General features: G+C 43.4%; 1 protein-coding gene and 1 pseudogene across 1 annotated transcript; one reads left to right on the top strand and one right to left on the bottom strand.

Annotated features, from left to right (window-relative positions):
* Positions 1-218: 218 nt before the first annotated feature.
* Positions 219-8,955, bottom strand: LOC136519893 (uncharacterized). The gene is made up of 15 exons (XM_066513277.1): positions 8,011-8,955; positions 7,686-7,741; positions 6,821-6,879; positions 6,525-6,596; positions 6,232-6,315; positions 5,484-5,591; positions 5,229-5,291; positions 5,034-5,114; positions 4,633-4,698; positions 3,474-3,629; positions 3,219-3,296; positions 2,489-2,527; positions 2,025-2,107; positions 1,599-1,671; positions 219-1,044 (listed from the first exon to the last, which is right to left on the bottom strand). The coding sequence occupies exons 1-15, from the start codon at positions 8,802-8,804 to the stop codon at positions 874-876; spliced, it is 1,983 nt and encodes a 660-aa protein (XP_066369374.1). The 5' UTR covers positions 8,805-8,955; the 3' UTR covers positions 219-873.
* Positions 8,956-10,975: 2,020 nt separating this feature from the next.
* LOC136523440 (uncharacterized) lies at positions 10,976-16,799 on the top strand (annotated as a pseudogene).
* Positions 16,800-23,050: the final 6,251 nt, after the last annotated feature.

Here is a 23,050-nt window from a genome sequence, read left to right as displayed (position 1 = left end):
CACGCTATGCATATGCTCTCAATAATATTTTCAGACAAAGACCTCCAACCAAGCAATATTTTTCAAACTTGTCTAGCCAGTCAAAAAACACAACTTTTCAGGCAACTCACAGGTAATATTTTCTTTTAGATAATTTGTCCAGGCTTCCATTCAAACAGGCCCTAAAGATGGAGAGGCACTGGAAAGCGGCCATAGAGAAAGAGAAAGAGGGAGGTCTTATTTTTATTGGCGCCTAGATAGATGTTTTTTTTATTCCAGTTGAATCGGTCATACAGGAGTACATTAGTTCACAAGGCATCCAAACAACCTTTCTAGTTCAAGATGCAAAATTTTCACACTGGTTGTTGATACAAAACCACGCTTCCATACAGGCTCCAAAGATATCAAGGAATTATGATTGTGTGCCACAATACATCGTGATAGTTTCTGATTCCCGCAAAAGATATCCAAATTCTAGGCCGTCTTAGGCTTAATAGCAAACTCTGACCGAAATTCCAGCACTGAACACCATCCACTCTCTAACTGGCACTACTGTACTATGCTACACTAACCCAACGGAAGCCCAGCACTGAACCCCATCCACTTTCTAACTGGCACTACCGCACTATGCTACACCAATCCAACTAGCCAAGTCCTTGACCTACAGCAATACTCTAATCTAAGTGCCTACTGTCAGATTTGCTAAACCAGGCATCTTGTACGCCTACATCAACCTTGGGGCGTAAACACGGAAAAATTTGCGTACGGACCGTCCTTATGCGATTCTGTACCGATTGTGCTACTGACGTGTGGCCCTGCTTGCAAAATCACACGTCCCATGGGCCACATGTCATGCACAGTGTCCGCACTGTGTTGCGTACGGATGGTCCGCACCTAATTTGTTTCCGTAAACACAGTGTTTATAAGCTGCTTCAGGTTGCTGCAGGGCAAGATCTCGATGTCAAGATCAAGTGGTCTGAGCAACTTCTCGGAGGTCTTGGGAACGACACACTTCTTGTATCCCAGCTTTGCAATAGCCATCACCCGCTTGTCCATTCTTGGCACCTTTAAAAAGGAAAATGGAAAGAAATGTTACTACAACTGGTTAAAACAAACTCCATAGACCATATAACTCTAATGTTTATATTGAAAGTTCTTTTTTCACAAAACATTCCGCATGCCACCTAAATCATCACAACGTATAAATTATCTGACCAGGAGAGCACATTTATTATTAAGGGCGTAATTTGCACTTTTAACATTTGAAAACACCCATACAACACTCTGTTTATAGTTAAGTTTTCTGGGACCAGGATAAACACACCAGTGAGAATATATTGGCTGGGGATATAGCTTCCAGAATAAGTGTAGGGGAATCGGGGATATAGTTTGTGGTCAGTGTTTACTTGTTTAGACAGTATTTTTTCCAAAAATTTTAGCAGCACAGAAGAAGTTTAAGTAGGCTTGGAAGAATAATATAGGTGATTCTATTTTTTTTCCTGAATTCAAACATTAATCTCCACTATTCCTATTGACTAACACATGTAATCTTTTTCCTGTCAAGTGTCAGCTCAGATTATAGATAAAGCATATATTACATGAAACAGAAGAAGACTTACAGCTCTAAGTTCACCACCGAGGCCGACCTCTCCAATAAATGCAACATCATTTGGGATAGGAAATTCCAAGAAACTGAAACAAGAAAAGAGGATTTCTTAGAACAGTGGAAAAGATATACCAAAAAGGCCCACCCACCTGCTTTTATACAGAAAAGAATGACAAAAAACCATAGAACCATACTTTGTGCTTCACCAATCTGCTTAGTAGGAAGTTTATCAGTGAATTTTGGTTATTCTAACTACAACCCAAAAATCACAAATGACTGTACAAATATACCATGAGAAATAGGAAATAATCTTGTGTGTGTGTGTGTGTGGGGGGGGGGGGGGGGGGGGGGGGGGGGGGGGGGCTTAGGTACCTATACAAAGGTAGAACTAAATCTTGTACCGTTAACAGCTATCTAAAATATAGCACAACATTACTACCTGCTGCAAATTGAAGCTGCTATGGCCAGATCTCCTGCGGTCTCAGTCAACTTGAAGCCACTCACAACATTCAAAAAAATAGTCTGCAGTGCACAAGAAATGTAGCACCAGAAGAACATGAGAAGAAAAATAGAACATTACTGCATGTCTGTATTGTCCAAAAAACCAAAATTAGCAAATTAAGAGAGTGTGTGTCAATGCAACAAACATGTCAGGACATCAACAAACCACCTGCTCTAATGTTAGTGCAAATTAAGTCATCAGACCACATTGATGCAAGTAATAAGCCTACATGTAGTGGCAGCCAACTGATTGTATCTCAGAATTAACACCAAGAAACTGTAAAGAAATATATATCGCCTGACATAGTAATAGTTATATATTTGTATCTCAGAATTAACACCAACACACTGTAAAGAAATATATATTGCCTGACATAGTAATAGTTATATATATGAACTTACACTATCCTGAAGTTTTAGGCCTGCTTGCTTCATAAGAACCTACAAAACAAGAAAAGTAAATATCATTTCACAAAGTTTAGGTAAGAAACTCTTGGCCAATTGGTTGAATTGTGGCTCACGGGTGTACGACTCTAACCAGGGATCAAATTTTGGTTGTGCAACTTGGTGTGAGCATGTCTCAGTGAAAAGTGTGTACTTCTCCTTGAGCTCATGAATTTATCTCTGGTCGATGTAAAATCAAAGCAAGTACCAGCACATAGACGTGCAGAGCCATGTGTGCTTTGTGTGATTGTGTCAATGGTTGTAATTTCAAAAAAGACACACACATCCCACATGTTTAATCCTGTCATCTGTAAACCATAACCTCCTTTTTTCTCTTATTCCAGCAGATAAGCAAGAAAACATGCAAAACTAATTCTGCTAGAAGGCTAATATACATATGATAAACTTATCAGAGAACTGTCCACATTTATAATAAGCTTAACTCATTCTAGCACAGATGACTTGTTGAAATGAGATGACATCTAATCTGGTAACTCAGCTTAAGGTGCTATGGCAAAGGGTTATGGCAAGCATGATCAAACTAATGTGAACTTGACTGACAAAATGACGAGATGGATACAAAAGTCAAGTCTAGTGCTATTTATGCAGCTTTAATGCCAAAAATAACAAAGAAAAGGCATTTATGCTAGGTGCAGTGCTTTATTGGCTGGGATGTATTGACACTTACAGAGATTATGACATCAGCCCTGCTTGACGGTATGCCAACTACTTGTCCAGAACGATGAGAACCAGAAACACATAATGCCTGCAAATGGAAGAAATTGCGCCTCACAGAAGTCCCTTAAACTTAAACTATAGGTAGGTACTCATAGCTCAAGTATATGATAGTACTATGGTAAGAAAGAAACAATGTGAAACACTGGAAGAAAAATAATTTAGCCACTTCAATAAGATACCAGTAACCATATGAAGACTGAAGTACCTGAACTTCAAGAGCAAAGGTCCTAGATCCATCTAAAATAACAGCTACAGCAAGCCCAGCCAGAATTTCAGAATCAGAGTCATGCTCAGTTAAGAACATCTGGCTTGGATTCAGAACAGCTTGCAGACCAAATTCAGCCATCTCAAATACACCAAGCTGGAACAGTAAGAGAAAAGAGAACAAGTGAATACGGGTTCTTTAATATCTTCCAAAAAGAACAGTTTGATGTCGTATGAACAACAAAATGAACAGGGATATAAAGTTAAAAAGAGGATAGGTAAATATATCTCAAATGTAAGGTTTACAACACGGATATTCACAAGATAAATTGTAGCAGATACTGGTTGGTTCTGTAGCAGGGATTCTGATTAGACAGCCAAAATTATGGAGTTACACAGCAGTACACACTATGCTCTCCTAACAGAGGATCCCACTCCAGTAACAACTACCTCGTTGACAATGCTACACTTGTATGAGTCTTATTTTATGAAGATGATGTCCATGAACAAGAGACTGAAGAAGGTAACACCCAATCTGGCAAGAGAAGGGCAGAGCTCTAGATGGACAATGCCAGCACATTAAGGGAAGGCAAATGATGGAAGACCATGATTATTGGGGTAAATGGAAAGGGAAGGGCTAGGGCAAGGCAGAAGTCAGATCAGAAGGGGAAAGCTAATGATTATTGGCATTCTTTTCTCATGAAACTTGTATTCATGAATAGGATTATCGTTGTCCGTTACCGTTACCTCATTAATCCATGTGCACCATTGCCCTCCACTAGAAACTTGTTTGGTACATAAGTTTGTAACTTTGTTTCAAGCCCAAGGGCAGAAACAAGTTTGAATATGTGATAATTCAAAACAATAGAATGCAAAATGTCAATGACTTACATTTTGCTCCAGCAACGTCTAGTAATCTGTGAAATCCAATGGACTAGCCTTTGTTCAAATACATTAGTATTATAACCAAGTAAATTAGTTATAGTAGATGAATGCCGGAATTGTGTCATCTAGGGTTTGTCTTGTCAGTTCACATGAATCAGGAAATAGCATCTATGCCCAACATAATCATGAGTCGTGCCCATTTTGCAGATTAATCCAGTATTGCAGCACTAATATTTGTGTATGGAGCAAATTTCGTTTAAGACATAGGAGCATACCTCATCAGTTGAACCAAAACGGTTCTTCACTGACCGCAGCAATCGATGGGATGAGCACCTCTCTCCCTGAAATGAGAACAAGAAGCTTTTGTCAGGTTTAACATCTAGAATACATGAAATTGTGCAAATAAGATTTGAAATAAGAAGCATATTTTAAAGCTTTATCATTTTAGCATTTCACATGTTTATCATCTTACACGTTTACAAAGTACAAACAAGTACTACCTGTATGAGCTAGATCATTATATCTTCTATGATAAGAAAAACAACACATAAAAAACATTTGAAAAGCTCAAGAAATGTTCATATTTGACCTTTGAAAATCATTTAGAATTTTCCCAGGCAGAATCAAGTATTTGTTTTGTGTGTGGCACAATATTTGGATGCAGTAATTCACCAACCTCCATATAAAGAACAACATCCACTATGTGCTCTAAGAGGCGAGGACCAGCAATATCGCCAGTTTTCGTAACATGTCCAATCTGAGAAGTAAAGAAGAATAGACAGGGTGCAACTAATAAGTAGAAATAAAGGCAGACATTTGTCTAGTATGTTTCATAAATAATGGCAAACTTCTTGCATGGTGCTTAGCTTACCAAGAAAACAGGGATATTAGTCAGCTTTGCAAATCGTAACAAGGCAGAGGTGCATTCTTTAACCTGTTATCCAGAAAAGTAAGAGAGATTTGCAACCAGTCATAACAGTATCTATCATTATCATGGAAAAAGTGAATGAAACTGATTGGGTATAACAGTAATTAAAGCTAATATAAATAACCAGTCAATAATGGGAAGACATGGCATGCTAGTATAATCAGGAAATTATTAGGTTAGGTGAACTGATAGAAGCACCTGTGACAAATTACCAGCACTTCCAGCAAATGATCTGACATAAACTGTTTGAATTGAATCGATAATAAGAGCTTTTGGAGAGAGCGGTTGGATTTTGTCCAAGATATCCTGTGAAACAAATATTTTAGAGGACCAGCAACTGTACGTAAGAATCAGAGGGGCTCCTAAGGTTTCTTCCGAGGAATATTTTAATAAGAACAACTGATAAAAAGAGATCCTATAATTCTTTTAGTCAGGGTTATTATCATCTGTTAAATCTACTTTTTAGATCGCATGCAGACTGCTCTGTTTTATTAGATAATCAGTATTGTAAAAAAATCATCAAATTATTTGGTTCTCAAACTGTTAAATTTGCTTTGTTGATATTAATTTTGAACAATATTGGTACAAAACATTTTAGTAGTTTTATAGAAAAATTACAGACAAGGGTAATATTGATGCATGTTGAACTCTAAATGGTAAATCTGAGTACATGAGCACAGAACAAAATACCTACCCTATCAGTAGTCTTATTAGCTGTCGTGAGGAAATCCCATATATGTGAAAAACGAGATTTGAGATGAACACAGAGTTTCCTACATACTTTTGGCACTCCAGAGCATCATGTGACAATAACTTTATTTGATGGAACTACAAGGAGTTTCCCAAGGGTAATAAAGACTAGTGTATGTTGACCTTACATAAAAATGGATCTATGATCCAAATAAATTTAGGAGTATGCACAAGTAGTGCCAACTGAGAAAACTACCTCAATATCCGTACCAGAGTAGAGGTACAAGTTGCTAGACGTGATACTCATCCGGTCAGCCCTGTTTCCAATTTGCTCAATACTCTGGAGCAGAGTTACAAAGTTAGCAAAGAGTGTTCTAAGATTCTACAAATAATTGGACAGAAGAAACATGAACGATCATATAGATCCGTCCAAGAAGTTTCAGAGAATAAGACAACATAATAAGGACGTGCAAGTTACAGAGATCGGATAAGACCATAAGGATTTAAGAAATCGTGAAGTCCGATAAAGGAATGCTTGTCATAACTAACCTCCTCACCAGACACATATACAACAGGAGAAGACTCCTTGGCCTTGAAACCCTCCAATATATTCGAAGCAAGCTACAAGTACAGAAAATGGGAAAACACGTTTTTCAGACTCCAGCAAGAGAAACATCTGTTACATACCAAAAGTTAAGTTACGATGTTATAGGAAACTGCATAACTCAAAATGGAAGAAATCAATCAGAAATATATTGAAGGGTATGAGGTGGACAAAATGAACGTGCAAAGAAAATAAGCAGGTCAAACTAACACCTGATAGCCAAATGTGTATTATCCTATACCTGTAACATCAATGAACTTTTGCCAACACCTGGATCCCCACCGACTAAAATCAAGGATCCTGCATAAGTTTGATGGAACAGATTGATTCATGGGATAAAGAAATATTTATGACATGTCAGCTGTCATTATACGCAGGAGAGCTGTGCATCATTATTACAGAAAGTTTTTACATCAGTCCACAATGTGAAAATTACAACACAAGACAACATGCTAGTTGCTGACACTTGATTTACAGGAAAAAAAATCAATCAGAAAGGGAAAAAAGAAAGTATGCCTACTATCAGATGCTAGGATGATTCCTACTCTATGCTTGGCTCCAGATAAACTCCACATTTATCTTTCTCAAAACTAGTAATCACAACAGGGAATGCTTCTTATGGTATCTAAAAAATCCTATGCTTGGTGGTTTGCCAAATAACACATAGAAGAAATGCAAAGGAGCCAAAGCCAAGAAGAACAATCAGAAAAAGTGTGGCATGTAGAGCAGAAAACTTGTAACACTATTGAGGTGCAGCTAAGTCGTGAGTTAACTCAGAGCAATTTAAAACAGTCTGGAATCACAAGGCAATTATAACTTATATGTTACCTACCAGCACATATATAGTTTGCTATAGATTCACTATGTAGTATTGTAAGCCTGATTTGGTGCCATTTCAGATAGGAGAAGGCGAGAAGCATAAAATTCTAAAAGGATTGGCACTTAAGCAGCAGCATATTTACTGGAACGTTATTTCTCTCAGCAGTATAAAAGCTTTAGTGCAACCAAAAGTTTATTGCAAATATGAACCCTGATCCTGCCGCCTGAAGGGCTGGAAGGTAAAGATTGTGTTCAACCAGTGCCATAAAATTTAAGTGATGTTTTACCAGGAACAATGCCACCACCAAGCACTCGAGAGATCTCCATCCCGAAACTCCCCCACCTACAAAGAAGACAAATACATATGCCATCAGCTCATAATGAAAGAAGAAAGAACGAAATTCCTCAAAGAGTTGCCCATTAATTGAATTGCATGGAGATAATATATTGAGGCTGACTCCCACGTAAGCAATAGAACAATCACAAATTTTAACATCATAACTTCATCTGTCTATTCAATTGCTTCCCCAATGCATTAGATAAGAAGCCACTGAATACAGACTTCAAAAATTTCTCATAATGACAAATATTGAGCTGGGTGAGAAATGTTACAGGGGTATGCGCCACTGTGCCTGATCGACCCCCTTGTTCACCTCCTGAAGGCTCTGCGGCACCATCTCCTTGGCCTTCTGAGGAATCCACGATCGGCCGATGTGGTGCGACCCCTCCACAGCGGCACCACCGCCGTCAGGCCCTGGGACGTACTTGTCCACGGTCCCCATCGCATTGCAGTGGCGGCATTTGCCCCACCACTGTGAATCGCCCTCCCCGCAGTTGCTGCACACGTACGAGCTCCTCTCCTTGCCGCCCTTACCCGCGGGCCTCCGCGCCGCCGCCACCGACGACCACCTGACCTGGCCATTCCCGCGGAGAGCGCTCGCCTGCTTCTTCCCCTTCTCCTTTACGCCCGCCTTCTCCTCGTCCTCGAGCTTTCCCGCCTCTTCCCCCTCCTCCTCCTCCTCCTCCTCCTCCTCCTCATCCTTCTCCTCGTCCTTCTCCTCCATGGTGGTGGGCGACGAAGGAGGTGCGGACCCCTGCTTGACGATGCGGCCCGAGACGGGGTCGTAGACGCCCCAGGCATCCGACACAGCGGGGGCCTCGGAATCGGAGGCGGAGGCGGAAGGGAGCGCCACGGAGGCGCTGAGGCTGTCGGTTAGCGGGTCGTAGGTGGCCCATCCAGCGCCGCCGGGTGTGAGCGAGGTTGAAGAGGACAGGAAGCGCGGGCGGGCGGAGAGCGGGGAGCTGGGGAGGCGAGGGTTCGTGGGGAGGAGGCGGCGGCGGGAGAGGTGGAGGAGCGAGCGGAGGGAGGAGGGCGAGCGGAGCATCGCGGCGTGCGGGTGGAGCATGGAAGACGAACGGGATTTCGACTTTCGAAGGGTTTTTGGCCGGGGTTTTGGAGGAGAATGGGGGGCCGCGACGCGAGCGTGCCGGCGCGGGAAGAGAGGGGAAAGCGGCGACGAACTCGGGAGGTGGGCCGAGTGCGCAACGGGTGGTGTGGTGTGCTGGTCTCTCGGGTTGAACGCCTGTTTGGCAGGACTGGGGTTCAAGATGAGCCTTGTTTCTGTGGCTCGGCTTCTGGGGGAAAAAAACTTCGGTTTCATTATTGTTAGCATGGTTTTGTACTTTTGTATATGTCGTTTGGTAGGGATTTATTAAATTTAAATTGGTGAAAAATTCACCACAAAAATCCTGCCAAAGAGACCTGAAAACGTTGTGACACGTTGACAGCCTGATATCCTGATCATTGAACATGTAAACACCGTGACACAATTGACATGTTCGTTTGGGCTTATTTGGCTTATAAGTCATGGCTGAAAGTACCGTATACTGATTTGATGTGAGAAAAAAATAATGTTTATTGGTTAATAAGCCATGGCTTATAAGCCAAATACGACCAAACGAACAGGTTAAATGACGACTAATAGCCTGACCATTAAGCATAAAAACTCTGTGACACAATGAACATGGTGTCAAGCACAGCCGTAGAGGTTGATGCTCTTGTGGGCCCAGCACGACGGGTGTCTGTGAGTGCCAAACTCCAAATCTACATCAACCTTGAGCCCATTTGAAACAACCGAAAAGTCGATTCTCGATGGCAGAATGCAACAATTGCGCCAAGCACACCACGGCTGTAACGATTTTCTTCGCCCCTCAGTTCACAGACCGTGGGGATGGATTTCCACTCAAATTAGTGTTCGGGGCGGATTCAATTTTTTCAGTTTTGGTTTCGGTTTTAGGTGCCTTGGGCTCCACCCGTTGCCATCCTTAGCTCGCGCCTCGTGGCTCGGGCATTCGACCGTACACCCGAGCCTTGTGTCCAAACCCTTTCAAGGATTTGTCGTGCGTACCGAAGGTTAAGGTATCTTCTACTTAGGTATCCGTCCGGCCTAAACAATGCACTTTTCACAAAATCTATACTATCATGGGTCACACACCTCCTTATAAAAAATCTACCCGCCCCAACTAGTGTAGAGCTCGGATCATTATTTTTGACCGGCAACAGGGTCTCAAGTTTTGAAAAAAAAACTATTTTTTACCTAGCTTCAACAAATTTCAGTTCACGACACCTTGTGTATTCAGTCTATATAAGTCATTTTAATTTGCAGTTTTTTTATGTTTTTACGTTTTTCTTAATGGTACGAAAATGTTACGGTGGTACTGGCTCGTGACCTGAGACCCTCACCTCCCAAGGCCTCACGCACCTCCTCTGGCCCACGAGAGGAGAGACTATCGATTAAATTTTAATTATTTTTAGTCTATTTAAATCAAACACCAGGGACTAAACACAGGGACCAGAGACTAAAATGCATAAGAACCGTAAGTCGCGCGGTGGCTTGGCCGGAGTTCGCCCCGCGCGTTCGCTGCGCCGCGGCCTGGCACCAGCGCCGGCGAGCGAGGCCGCCCCGACTCGTCCGCCCCGCCGCTCCCCCAGCGCCGCGAACTGGCGAGCTCCAACGGACGCGGGGGCTGCGGCCTGGCACCAGCGCCAGCGAGCGAGGCCGCCCCAACCCGTCCGCCCCGCCGCGCCCCAGCGCTGTGAGCTGGCGAGCTCCAGAGGGCGCTCCCTCTCCCCGGCGAGCTGGCGAGCTCTGGTAGGCGCTCCCTCTCCATGGCCTCTGTCCTAAGGAAGAAGAATGATATTTTAGTCTTTGTTCAGTCTTTTAGTCCCTTCTTGTCCATTCAAACAAACACCATTTTAGTTCCTATTTTGATATTTTAGTTTTTTTTCAGCCCTTTAGTCCCTTCTAGTCCATTCAAACAAATACCATTTTAGTTCCTGCTTTAATCTCTAGTGACTAGAGAAAAAAACACGCCCAGATCATCCTACGTATTCACCTCCTGACCTCCTCCAGTGCCCACTGCCCAAGATCTCCCAAGGGCCAGGGCACGTCTAGCCACCGACCATGGTGGTGGGAAGCCGTCCGCCGACCCCCAGAATTATTTTCGCGTCGCGCGTAGTGGGCCGATTTCAGTTTCTTTATTGGGCCACCCAGTCTCCTCACGTCCTTCCTTCACCATGGTCTGGCTTCCCGCTCGTGCCCTGCTCGAAGGTTCACGCTCGTCGCGCGCCTTCTCGTTCGTGCCAGGTGAATGATAGGAGAAAAGTCAAAAGTAATAATAATCTCCTACAACTAAAAAGAACAAAGCGTGAATATTTTTTGATACGACATTTATTTTGGTTCATCTGTCTGCCCACGTCTGCGATCCCACGATATCTCCTTGATTGAATATTGTCTGTCATGTGCTAGAGAAATCACTGCAAAATAGGAAGTAGAAAATTATTGTGCTATCCATATACACATTGCATGTTTGCATGCACCAGCATATATGGCAACGAGCAAAAGGAAAGAGAATTAACACAGAAGAAAAGAGAATTAAGATAAAAGGAATATCTTTACATTTCTGAGAACCTTGCAAAATCTGCCTACATTTAATTACTTCCCCTCTTTGCATTTGCAAAAGGGACAGCTTTTTTCTCCTTTTATTTGGTTTCACGCTCACGTGTTCCATCTGCCTTGGTCTCCTCCCTGCTCGTCACTCCCCTTGTGATCACGGCATCGCTCCCCTCCCCTCCGTGACTCCCCGCTTGGCCGTGCTGCACGCCTTCGACCACTGTGAGGCGGCGCGGCGTCCACGGGGCTGGAGGGCCGGATCAGGGGCACCGTGGTGCTGGTGAAGAAGGACGCGCTCAGCTTGTGCCACTTCCAGGTGTCGCTCCTCGACAACATCCACCATATCCTCGCCCAGGACACCGGGCTCGCCTTCCAGCTCGTCAGCGCCACCAAAGCTGACCACCATGAGGTGGCACGTCGTCCCGTGCTAGAGGCGGCGCACGCGTCCATATGCGGCATCCCGGCGGCGCAGGTGGTCAACCAAGGTGTGCACACCCCTTCCCTGCTCTCCCTTCTGTGCGAAAAAGCGGACACCTAAGTGGGGAATGTAACGCGGGCAACATGTTCGACAAAATGTGTCTTCATGCTAGCAAACTTTGGTGGTTGTGTCCTCGTAGATGGACCTGCGTCGAGAATTTTTAGCACATGTGATTTTTAGCAAGTAGTATCATAAAGGGTGTCTGGAGATTAATCAGTCTCATGCTGCATGTTCCATCTGATTGCACAATTACCCTCTGAATTTTAGCATGGAATATATACTCAAGGGGGGGAATGAGGAAACTGAAAGTCGGTGTGGGATTCAAAATCAAACCTACTATGCTTTTATATAATATATCCATGCTGCTCTTTCTCTGTTATTTTTACACTGTAAAAAAGCTAATTGTTTTTCCATAATATGGACTATTTTTATAGATCACTCATGGGATGCTCTTTGAGTTGTATGTAGATTAGACAATTGCTGAAAGAGTCTGATAAATAATTTGGACATCAGAATGCCATTTCATCATTGTCAAAATTTATTTCGTTACTGGCTCCTTGGTTAAATCTGCTAAGGTTAGTATTTGTTCAAGTTGACTGTCATGAAGATATTTATAGTTTCCTAACAATCAATTTTCTATGCCTAGCTACGGGTTACAAGAACGCTAAGCATGTGGGCATGCTTTGTTGTTTTGTCAAACCAGCCTTTCTAATTATCAGTTTTGCTGAAAAATTTATGGTCGCCTAATATTAAAAAAATAAAAAATATATAAATATGACTACTTGTGGAACGTCCTACTTGAAGTTTATTACTGTGTAAACCCACCCTCTAACCCTTCTCCATCAGGAATCTGAATGGCAAAACGTGAGTTTACTCCTGCTTTTATTACTTGGTGTATGCCATCATGGGTATTCATCGATTCTCCAGTTTGGTTGCTGCGACGATTCATATCAATTTTAAATAGCTGCACTGTCAGGTTTAGTGTATGCTATCATGACTATCTATGCATTCTTCAGTTTGGGTGCTGTGAAGATTCATCATATCTGCAACCAGTAATTCAGTGCACTTGGGAATTCTTGTGTTTTTCTTTTCCAATTAGCCATTCACAACCATACCTGAGATGAAAAGATACAAAAAATAATTCAGTTATTGTTAGGCTTTTTTTGCTTCATAGTGTCTATTTCTGTTGATATGCTTAGATTAGGTTCTTATATATAAATTTTGAACGCTTGATTTCAGGAACAACCGAAGGAATGACGCAAGATGCTGATGGGGTTTCGGATGTAGTTCAATAAATAAAAGGAAGACCAGATGTTGTATTAATTTCAGGAACAACCTACATCTCCGCACCATCGGCCGCCTCCCGCGCGTCCGCGCCGCCGGCCGCCTCTACGCGAGTCCACGTCGCTAGCCACCTTCTCTGCGAGTAAATAGTTTTAGCATGTGTGTCTCTAATGGTACTTATTTTGTATCATAAATATCAGTATTTTCTAATACAAACTTAGTCAAAGTACATTTTTTAGACGGAGGGAGTATTTCACTCTTTGTAGCGTCAATGGAACTTTTTATCAACTCTCTCATGGACAAGTTTGATAATACAAATTTATTGGTTAATTTTGTGTTCAGTGAAATCACAATAGAACATATGCAAAATAATGAAGGTCGTGCACCATTTGAAGACTTGACAAACATCATCAATGGAGGTAATTATTTATACTCATGTCCATAGACGCATTCACTTGTATTATTTATGGTAATTAAGCAAATATTTATCAACTTATTTTTAAACAGGTGACCATACAACATCAAATTCACAAGGGCAAATAGATGAACGTGCGCAGCATAAAAGAGAAAGAGAAAAAGCACGTCATGCATTAATGACTCAAGAAGAAAGGGATGAAAAAAATAAAAAACTTAGGGAAAAGTATCATTAGATAAAGGAAAACACGGATGCCACTAAGCTAAAAGGGGAAAGGGAAAATGCACGATTGACGACAATGACTCGGGAAGAAAGAAATGAAAAAAATAGAAAGCGTCGTGAACGATATCATCGGAAAAAAGCAGGTAAATCTAATTTTGCTTTTCTGAATTCAGTGTTGCCATTTTTAGTTTATTCAATATATAGTGAATGCCATGTGGTATCAGTTGGAGTTTATTCGACCACGGAAAGCACTGATGTCTATGAAGATAGTGACTGGCTACATCGAAACAACTCATACAATCCCATGAAGATTGATAAAGATAACACATGTACCATTTTGGTTTTTTCCTAAATACTAATTATTTTTTCTTGTGTTTGTATGATGTCGAGGCCAAGGTTAATATCATGTTATTATATATATGTAGATGAATACTCTAATAAATGTATAGATCAAAGTGGCATGATTGGCATGACTGATGCATCACTTGATCTAAACCCAGGTACATTGTTTTTTTCATTAATGTTATCTATTTGAGAAGAAAAAGTGTAGTGGGCAACCCAACTGTGGTTCATGACAATGTAATAATAAATTAATGTTCTTGTAATATGTGCCCTTCTGTATTTTATTTGAGACCGTACTTTTCTATTATATATAGGTGTTGTAAATGCATCCAGTTCCATCGACAATATTGTCACGTGTCCAAAAGAGCATAAGCGTGAGCTAGATAGAGCATGAAGGGCTGCAATATCTCCTGAACAAAAGGCGCTTTTAAATAAGAGATGGCGTGACTTGTATGCATAGAAAAATGCTACAAGAAAATTGCAAATGACTCCACAAGAGAAGGAGTTGAAACGAAAAGAGAGCAAGAAAAAATACAATAGGATGATGAGAGAACACCGAGCAAACAATTTGCATCTAGACTCAATAGCCATGGAGAGCCCTCAGTTTATTTTCCCTTCTTCACCTCAATCGCATGAAGCGCCTTCACACGAGATGAAAATACGTGAATTAAGGGGCAGGCCTGTTAACGTCGCGCCGACTAAAGTTTAAAATCCAGAAGTCCAGACCCCTGAAGTGGCTGCGACATAGACCATACATAGGCAATGAGTGACCACTGGAGAGAGAAATGCCCTTCTATCCCATCGCAATCGGGCTTTTGAAGCAAACATTGGAAGAAGTGCTAGAGGGTGTGCGGATGGAAAGTGCAATGATTCAAACGACCCAACTCAACCGAGTGTGGTTTACAACGGTAATTAGCCTTGATCAGTATATATTGTCGTTACTTTCACCTTCGCTCTTCTATTCTAAAAACTCATACCTTTTGTTACTACGGGTGGTGTCACCTAGAAAACTCTAGTTCCACCACCTAATAATTGCATAGGTACACAGACACAACTGTCTGTAGTTGACGGTACCTCTTCAATGCCTCCAAACGGTGCACAAGCTCATACGCCAGACTCTATGGTCGAGGATGGTATTTTCTTTATTAAATTTATTCTTTTTTTGTTTTTTTGTATGCCATTATGTTTCTCTCATCATATATGTGGCAGTGTTGCACAGACTATGATGAGGATGTCATATTTGAGGAGGACGAGGAAGAGGATGAGGCGTAATTTTTCGCCGGACAAGGTACATCGTGTAATAGTCAAAACATTCTTTCATAAACTTTCTTTCAACACGTAACACATCAACATTTTGTTAGAAGACGACGAGGAGGGAACCGACATTGAGCACATTCTCGACATGGATGAGGAAGAGAACAGTGAGCCTAATGTCCCGTTAGAGTCACACATGCTACCGACGGTGCCGAACTACGAGCACTGCAACGCAAAGAAATTCGAGGGTGAACCGCCCGGATTCTTTTGTCAGGGTGGAAAGATTCATCTTTCAACTCCTGAGATGCCACCAGAGCTCATGAGGTTGTGGTCAAGCTCAGACGCTGATGCTAGGCACTTTCGTGCAAACATCAGATATTTCAATGGCCACTTCTCTTTCACTTCTCTGTACTGCCACCTAGATCATGTGACCACTAACATACGAATCTGCGGTGTCTACACATTCCATGCCCATGGCTAGATTTACCATAACATACGATCATTTGGTAAAGAGGATGGTGTCGAAAAGAGACACCTCGAGCTTTATTTTTATGACGACGATCCGTCCCTCGAGCATCGGATGAGCAAGTGCTGTGAGCAATGCACCCAAAAAGACAGAGAAGTTATAGAGCAATTGGTTAGTATCTTTAATGGGAATCTCTACTCTCAGCAACTAAGGAGTATGGGACACGTTGAAAACCTCGAGGATTACCGGGTCGAGTTGAACCTCAGCGGCTTGACCAGAGAACATATAACGTGCCATTGACATCAGAGGTGGCCGCCATCTAGGTTGAGGGGAGTAAGCGTCATGGCCAATTCGAGCATAGGGTTCTCCTGCAAGGGAAGGATTAGTCTATACACGGCATCTGCTCATATAATGCATGGTACGACCCACTGTCATACCCGATGTTCTTTCCAATGGGTGAGCTCAGGTGGCACAACTGCATTCCAAAAGTGGGTGTGACTATGGCTCAAGTTGATCAAGCTCGAGCAATCCACAAAAAGCATGCTGAGAATGGTGACGATGATGATGGAGGTAACTTGAACTCTTTTCAATAATGCAATATAAACTCTTTTCTGTTAATGCATGATACTAATCCGAACAATGTCTCCCTATAGAACCTGTTTCGAATACATGTGTCTCCGTGCATGACTACTACTGCTACAAGTCCAGATGCGGCCAGGGATATTTAATCCAATACTCTATGGTCGACGTCTTTTCCAGCAGTTCACCGTCGACACCTACATCAAGATTGAGAGCTCGTGTTTAGACTACATGAGGAACAATTAGGATACTTTGAGGGCTGACCTATACCAAGGTTTGGTGAATAGCATGCATTCGGGTGAAGGATCTACTGAGAATGTCGTAAGGCGTACTGTCCTATCTTCATCATTCATCGGAGGACCCCATGATATGAGGCGCTGATACATGGATGCAATGGCTCTGGTGTGAAAGTATGGTAAACCTGATATCTTCCTCACAATGACATGCAACCCTAACTGCGATGAGATCAAGAATGAACTTTATCCAGGCCAGACACCACAGGACCACCCAGATCTCGTCACACGGGTCTTCAGAGCAAAGTTAGAGGCGATAAGGAAAATGTTGATGGAGAAAGACATACTTGGGAAGGTGAAGGCCTACGTATATATAGTGGAGTTCCATAAGAGGGGTTTGCCGCATGCACACTTCTTGTTGATAATGGAATGGAAGTACAAGCTCACATGTCCCGAGCAATATGACATGATTATCAGTGCAGAGCTACCAAACAAGAAGAAGTACCATGAGCTCTACAAGATGGTGACGAAGCATATGATGCATGGTCCCTACGGGACACTAAATCCATACTGTCCGTGCACGGTGGGCCGCGGGTCATGCAAGAACTGTTACCCGCGCCCATTCTATGATGCCATCGGGGTGGGTGCTCGGCCATGGCGGACCACCGTGGGGAAAATACTCCACAGTACCTCACTAGGGGATGAAGGATCGTCAGGTCGACTCTAATCGTGAGCTAACCTCTAGAGCTAGTTGGGTTCATGGTTAATTAGATGGATGTGATTGGATTACAACAAATTTGGAAGGAGGGGATAGTTGGCGCCAATGGGGGTACCTTTGGCTTAAGACAAGCTGATGGCCACAATGGGCCAAGAGAGGGAGGGAGAGGCAAGTCTAGCCAGCTGGAGGAGTAAATGCGGAGCCAGAGGAGTGGGTCATCAGACAATGGCAACTCCTCCCTGCCGGATGTAGGGGTGGCATCGCGTCGGGTGGAAACGATAAGGAGCAGGGGAGAGTCGGTCGGAGCTCGGCTTGTCCGGCCCAGGCGGGATGCGGATAGTGGCAGCGAGACATGGTCAGCGGCTATGATGCCATAAATGGTGAAACGATGGCACAACGATGAGGGGGGCAGCTCCACGTGTGGTAAGGCAATGGTGCAGGCAGGGCCATGTGCTGGCCACAGCAGGCCAAGTGCGGCCACATGCGCATAGTCCTGTGTAAGCGAACCAGAAGGTGGTAGAACCATGCAGCGCGACAGCGGTGGCAGTGGCCAGTAGCACGGCAGCGACAGGCCCCGCTGGCCAGATCAGCTAGGGTAGCGATGGCCAGGGCCTACGTGGCGGTAGCATGACTACAGCTAGGCCATGCGCGGTGTGAGCGACGCGTGGAGGCAGCGGGCAACGGGTTGGCAAGGGCCAGCAGCGCTGCACCAGCCGCACAGCTGGCTCAAGGCGGCCAGAGGCAGACCCAGCCAGCGTGGTGGCATGTGTGCGGGCATGCGTGCACGCGACACCGGGCGCCAAGGTAGGTGACCGCGCCTGCGCGAGGACTCGGCCCAAAACGTGACATGCACGCTTTTTAAAGCGTTCCAAAAATCCAATTCGATGCTTCAAATGCTAAACCACCTACGACATTCATAAGAGGGCATATTGAGCTATTAAAACCAGCCCAAAAACCACCTCACTACTTAAGCCAAATCTCCTACAAAAATTGCCAAACTTGGCCTTGTCGAACCATTTTCCGACTTAAGAAATTTGACTAAGTCTTGCTCGGATTCGCGTCAACTTCGATTTCCAAGCTACCAACCATGCTAGCTAGGGAATTCATTTCTCGAGCGCAGGTATTTCATCATCACCTACAAAGTTTGTACTACAAACTTTATTAAAGTTTCATCTATGCGTTCTATAGCATTTTCGTTCAATAAAAATTTGTTTAAAACCCTAAGTGATATAACGCGACATTGAAATGTAGCTTTCGTTTCGCGTTTCCGACGATCGTTTCGAGTGATAGAAATTGATCTACATACTATATCACATGCATTAACACATAACCATGATGCTCATGACATGTTTTAGCAAAAGATTTACAGTGTAACACCGAGGGTGTTACACTATCGAGGACTAATCTTCTCTTGATTGCTAGCCTTGATCCTGGTGGACATATGAATTAGGGTTTCTGGCTTCTTAGCTCTCAGGATTAAATGAGGCTTATGCCTAGGGGGAGAGGTAGGGGCTAGATTATATAGCCCTGAGGGTCCAACATGAGCCCTTAGATCAAACCAACTTAAGCAATGACCTAGATGCATTCTCAAAGGCGGTAGGAAACTGACGTAGAAAGTTGGCTGATAGGTGGGCCCACCAGGAGCTGAGTGGCCTGATAGTGGGGCCGTGTATCCCCACATGTCATCCTCTAGTCCTTTGCTTCAGTGACGTGGCTCTTGGATCCTTCTAGAGTCTTCCCACGTAGGTACCACAGTGAGATTCTGTATTTTTCTTTGACGATTAGGCCCCCCTTGGTGGTTTTCTGATTAAATCCTGCTGAAAACACAGATTCACCAAAACTTGTGGAATTTGTTAGTTTAAACCCCTAAGTCTACATTGGTGATTCATTTATGCCCTTATACATGTTTAATTAATGGTTGAATATGTATGATAACTACCGTCAACACACATGGACATCTATCATCATTTCTTGAGAGACCACGAAGCCAAAGGATATATCACAATTCATCATGTGAGCACCAAAAAACAACTAACCAATATCTTCACAAAGCCTCTCGATGAGTCAAGGTTCTATGCTTTGAGGAGTGAACTAAATATACTTGACTCTCATAACGTGGTTTGAAATCCTACACGCCTCTGTTTGTTGCTTTATGTTTCAACTAGTTAGGCTTGCAAAATTTTCATAAGTGTTTCAAAATGTTGGTTCATATGTCTAATCTTGTCTCTAGTAGCTATTGTTATGTACTATTATTTTGCTGTCTAGCTACAAGAGACAAGAAGTCCATGACCATTAATTAAAACACTTAAAAATTCCTTGGAATACAGACCTGGTTTCTGCTCGATGTCAGATCATGGAGGCTCTGCGTTTCTGCGGGGAGGTTCCGTGGCCCAGAGGCTCCGCGTCCTGGCGGTTTCGCTAGGGTTTGGGTAAAATCAAAATGATTTTCATCTTTCCCTTTTTACCCCTCCTAGTAACTATCCTAAGGTATTGGGCTTCTCATTCACCGCACCGTCCGCTCTAACTCTCTCTCACGTGCGCGCTTGCCTTCGCTGTCGCTGTTGTCACGCTGTCGCTCCCGCCACAGTCGCTCTGTTGCCCTGCTCCCCTATGTTGCATGGACGTTTGTGGTGGTGGTGCCAAAGGTCGGGACTCAGGGGAGTCCATGGAGGAGGAAGAAGTCGTCTTCGTCGCCATCCGAGGAATCCACACCACCGACCAAAATCCTTGGCTCCTCGGCTGCACCCGCAGCAGAGGAGCAGTCCTTGAGGCCATATGCGATCGTAATTGTCCTCCTCCCCTTCGATTTATCAAATCCAAGGTGAAAACCTAATTCCACCATGGATTCAATTTGGGTTATCTTTTTGATTGATTTCTTGCGTAGACAGAGTTGTTTTAGTTCCTTAGTGCTAGATTTGATAGCACATTGGATTAGATTCTAGTTGAAGGTTGAATCAAATCAGAGGGTGAAATCCACCAGAGCACGGAGGCTCCACGGTCTAGAGAGATTGATAGCCTCAGTATGATTCAAAACTCAACTAAAATCTTTCTCTAATGTTGTTGTTATGATTTGGTACTAGTTTCTCATCCTTTCTACACACTTTTCTTTAGATGGATGATGATCTGGGCTGACGAAAGGAGAAAAGATCAAAAGGAAATCTTGATCCAGTGGATAGGGAGATCAGAGTTCTTGTGTTTCGAGAGCTGTAGAGTGGCAGTGAGCAGCAAGGACACAACCATGAGCAGTAGGCCTATGGCAGAGGTAGCCAAAAAGCTCAACCTAGAAGAGGCAGTGGGCAAGGTAGTGGCAGTAGTGCTGGTCATGGCAGTGCTAGTCGTGGGGCTGGTGCTAGACATGGAGAAGGACCTACCGATGATGGAGGAAGAGAAGGGAAGACTATACCTATAGTTGGAGCGCCAGATACACCTCGATTCTTAGAATTTGATCAGTCCTACATGGTTTAGCATCAGGGTGCTCCAGTGAGGAGAGAACCAGTGATCTATGATCATGGAGCACAAAGGCAGCACTATAACTATCACAACTTGGGAGTGCAAGTCAAGAGAGCTAGGGTAGCAAATCCATATGTATGGCTGAATGATAGAGGGATTGATTATAGGTTTGTTGACACCGTTTTTTGCACGTGTCAGAATGATCAGAGTGGGCTAATCGGCAGGAGGAAAATTACTGTATACGCTGACAGCCGATGAAAGTCAGCTTGTAAAGACGGTTGCCGATGAATGGTGGAGATCGATGGAAAGGTTGATTTAGACTTGGGCGTTGCTGATAGAGTTGGAGATGTTATTGTCGATGCCGATGAAGGAAGGCTTGAAGACTACTGTCGATGAAACAGGAAGTATGCCGATGGAAAGGAGGTCGGTGAGAATTCCATCGTAATTGAGGCGGACAGGGAAATAGATAGGAGTTGATTTCCTTTTCTATATTTAGAGTATGATTCATGTAAGAGTCATGTGTTTCCTTAGATATGGACTTGGTGTCCTAGTCGTATTTGGTTATGTCTCTTTAGATTAGGGTATAAATATAGATTGAGGGGCAATGTAATAATATATATCAATCAATATCAAAACCAATTTTTACTCCTATTTGCATCTACTTACTTTTCGGCGACTTCGTCAATTTGCATATTTCTCCTTTTTACGAGTTCTCATTGATTCGGTGAGTTGCATATCTTCAGGGCGATCTTCGGCGATTCTCGAGTTCCGTGTGAGTACCTCTTGGCCGTGACTTCCGGGCGTATCGCTGTTGTCAGGACCAAAGTGCTCGTATCTTCATCCTTGTCGGTTAACAGGTCAAATCGACTGGCACGATTTGGATATCGATTCGGGTATTAGCCCTTTGTGTTTGCAGATCTACTTTTTGCATCAACACATCTTTTGGCACGCCCGGTGGGACCAATCAATCCGATCAATATGTTCAATTCCGAGATCAATTCAGAGAACATTATCGCGGTATCAGAAGAAGATCTTAAGGAAGAGCAGAGGCAGGCTATGGAAAAGGCTGTAGAAGAATACAAGCAGCTTTGTCTGAAATCGTTTAGCCTGAACAAGAGTGGACAAGTCATCCAGAAGCAAGATTTGTCGTTGCCTCAGCAGGTTACCTTTGACTCCAATCCTGGTAAACTTCAAGAGATGGTTAATTCTGCAGTAAATCATGCTTTGATTAATCATTCCAATGTGCTGTCCAATACTGTTCATAATGCTGTGGTTCAAACTCTCAAAGAAGGACAAGCGTCACCGCATTACGTTGGGCCTGCCTATCACCAACCAGAGCCAGCATCTGTCAATACTCCATCGGCTCCCTCGGCCGTTGTGGGTACAGAAGTTACTTCCCCTCCAGTATCGGCAGGCTTACCTAATATTCAATCTACACCGATACGATCAGATCTGGTACTACCAGGAGGACGAGTTCAGCTTAATACAGATCTATCGGCATCAGCTATGTCAGGCCCTGTGTCTCAGAATAGCCAGATTCCTGCTAATTGGTGGGGATATGGTATGCCTCCGGAGTCATCTGCTTTCAATCCTGGGTTACCTCAAGTGTTTGATGCAGTAGGAAAAGCTCCTATATCATCGGCTGTTTCGTCGATGGCTCAAGTGCCTCAATATGCCACAGCAACTACTGTGCAACCAACTCCAGGAGATTTCCAGATGCAAACACCCAATTCAGGTCCATCGGCAAGCTTACTGCCGATGCAGCAGAAAGCCCCTGCTATGAGTCAAACTGGGGTTCAGTTCATGCCTCAAGCTGGTTATAATTATCCAACAATGTCAGTAAATTACCAGCCATCGGTAAGTTTTGCACCGATGAGTTTTAATAATGGTTGGTTAGGACAATTACTTGTTCAACATACAGTTCAGCAAAATCAGTAGGTTGCAGGGATTCAACAAGGTCATATGCAAGCTGGTGTCCAGAATCAAGCATCGGCAGCTCAGCCGATGAATCCTTTCCAACAGGTTATTGGACCACAAGTAACGGCAAATATGCCGATTGCTGGAGATCGTGGGCCACAAAGATATGTGGAGGGATATCAGCAGGCACCTCTTGTAGAAATTTAGCCAGTTCGTCAGCAGGAGGCTGATGCTTTTTGGGCCAATAAGATAGCAGAAATTATGAAGGATCAGTTTGGGATAAAGCCTAAGGTCAATACTTATTCTTATCGGACTCCATACCCTCCTGCATATGATTTAAT

The sequence above is a fragment of the Miscanthus floridulus genome, chromosome 18, assembly GCF_019320115.1.
Source record: "Miscanthus floridulus cultivar M001 chromosome 18, ASM1932011v1, whole genome shotgun sequence".
Classification (NCBI taxonomy): Eukaryota; Viridiplantae; Streptophyta; class Magnoliopsida; order Poales; family Poaceae; genus Miscanthus; species Miscanthus floridulus.
Note: the sequence above shows the minus strand (reverse complement) of the source record. Positions and strands in the feature narration are given on the sequence as shown.

What these genes read in the sequence shown, in the direction of transcription:
- LOC136519893 (XM_066513277.1), bottom strand. Translation starts at nt 8,804, where the DNA reads ATGCTCCACCCGCACGCCGCGATGCTCCGCTCGCCCTCCTCCCTCCGC. An exon ending in GCACAGTGGCGCATACCCCT is followed by an intron (nt 7,742 to 8,010) that starts GTAACATTTCTC and finishes TCTTCTTTGTAG; the next exon opens with GTGGGGGAGTTTCGGGATGG. An exon ending in AAAGTTCATTGATGTTACAG is followed by an intron (nt 6,597 to 6,820) that starts GTATAGGATAAT and finishes CTGTACTTGTAG; the next exon opens with CTTGCTTCGAATATATTGGA.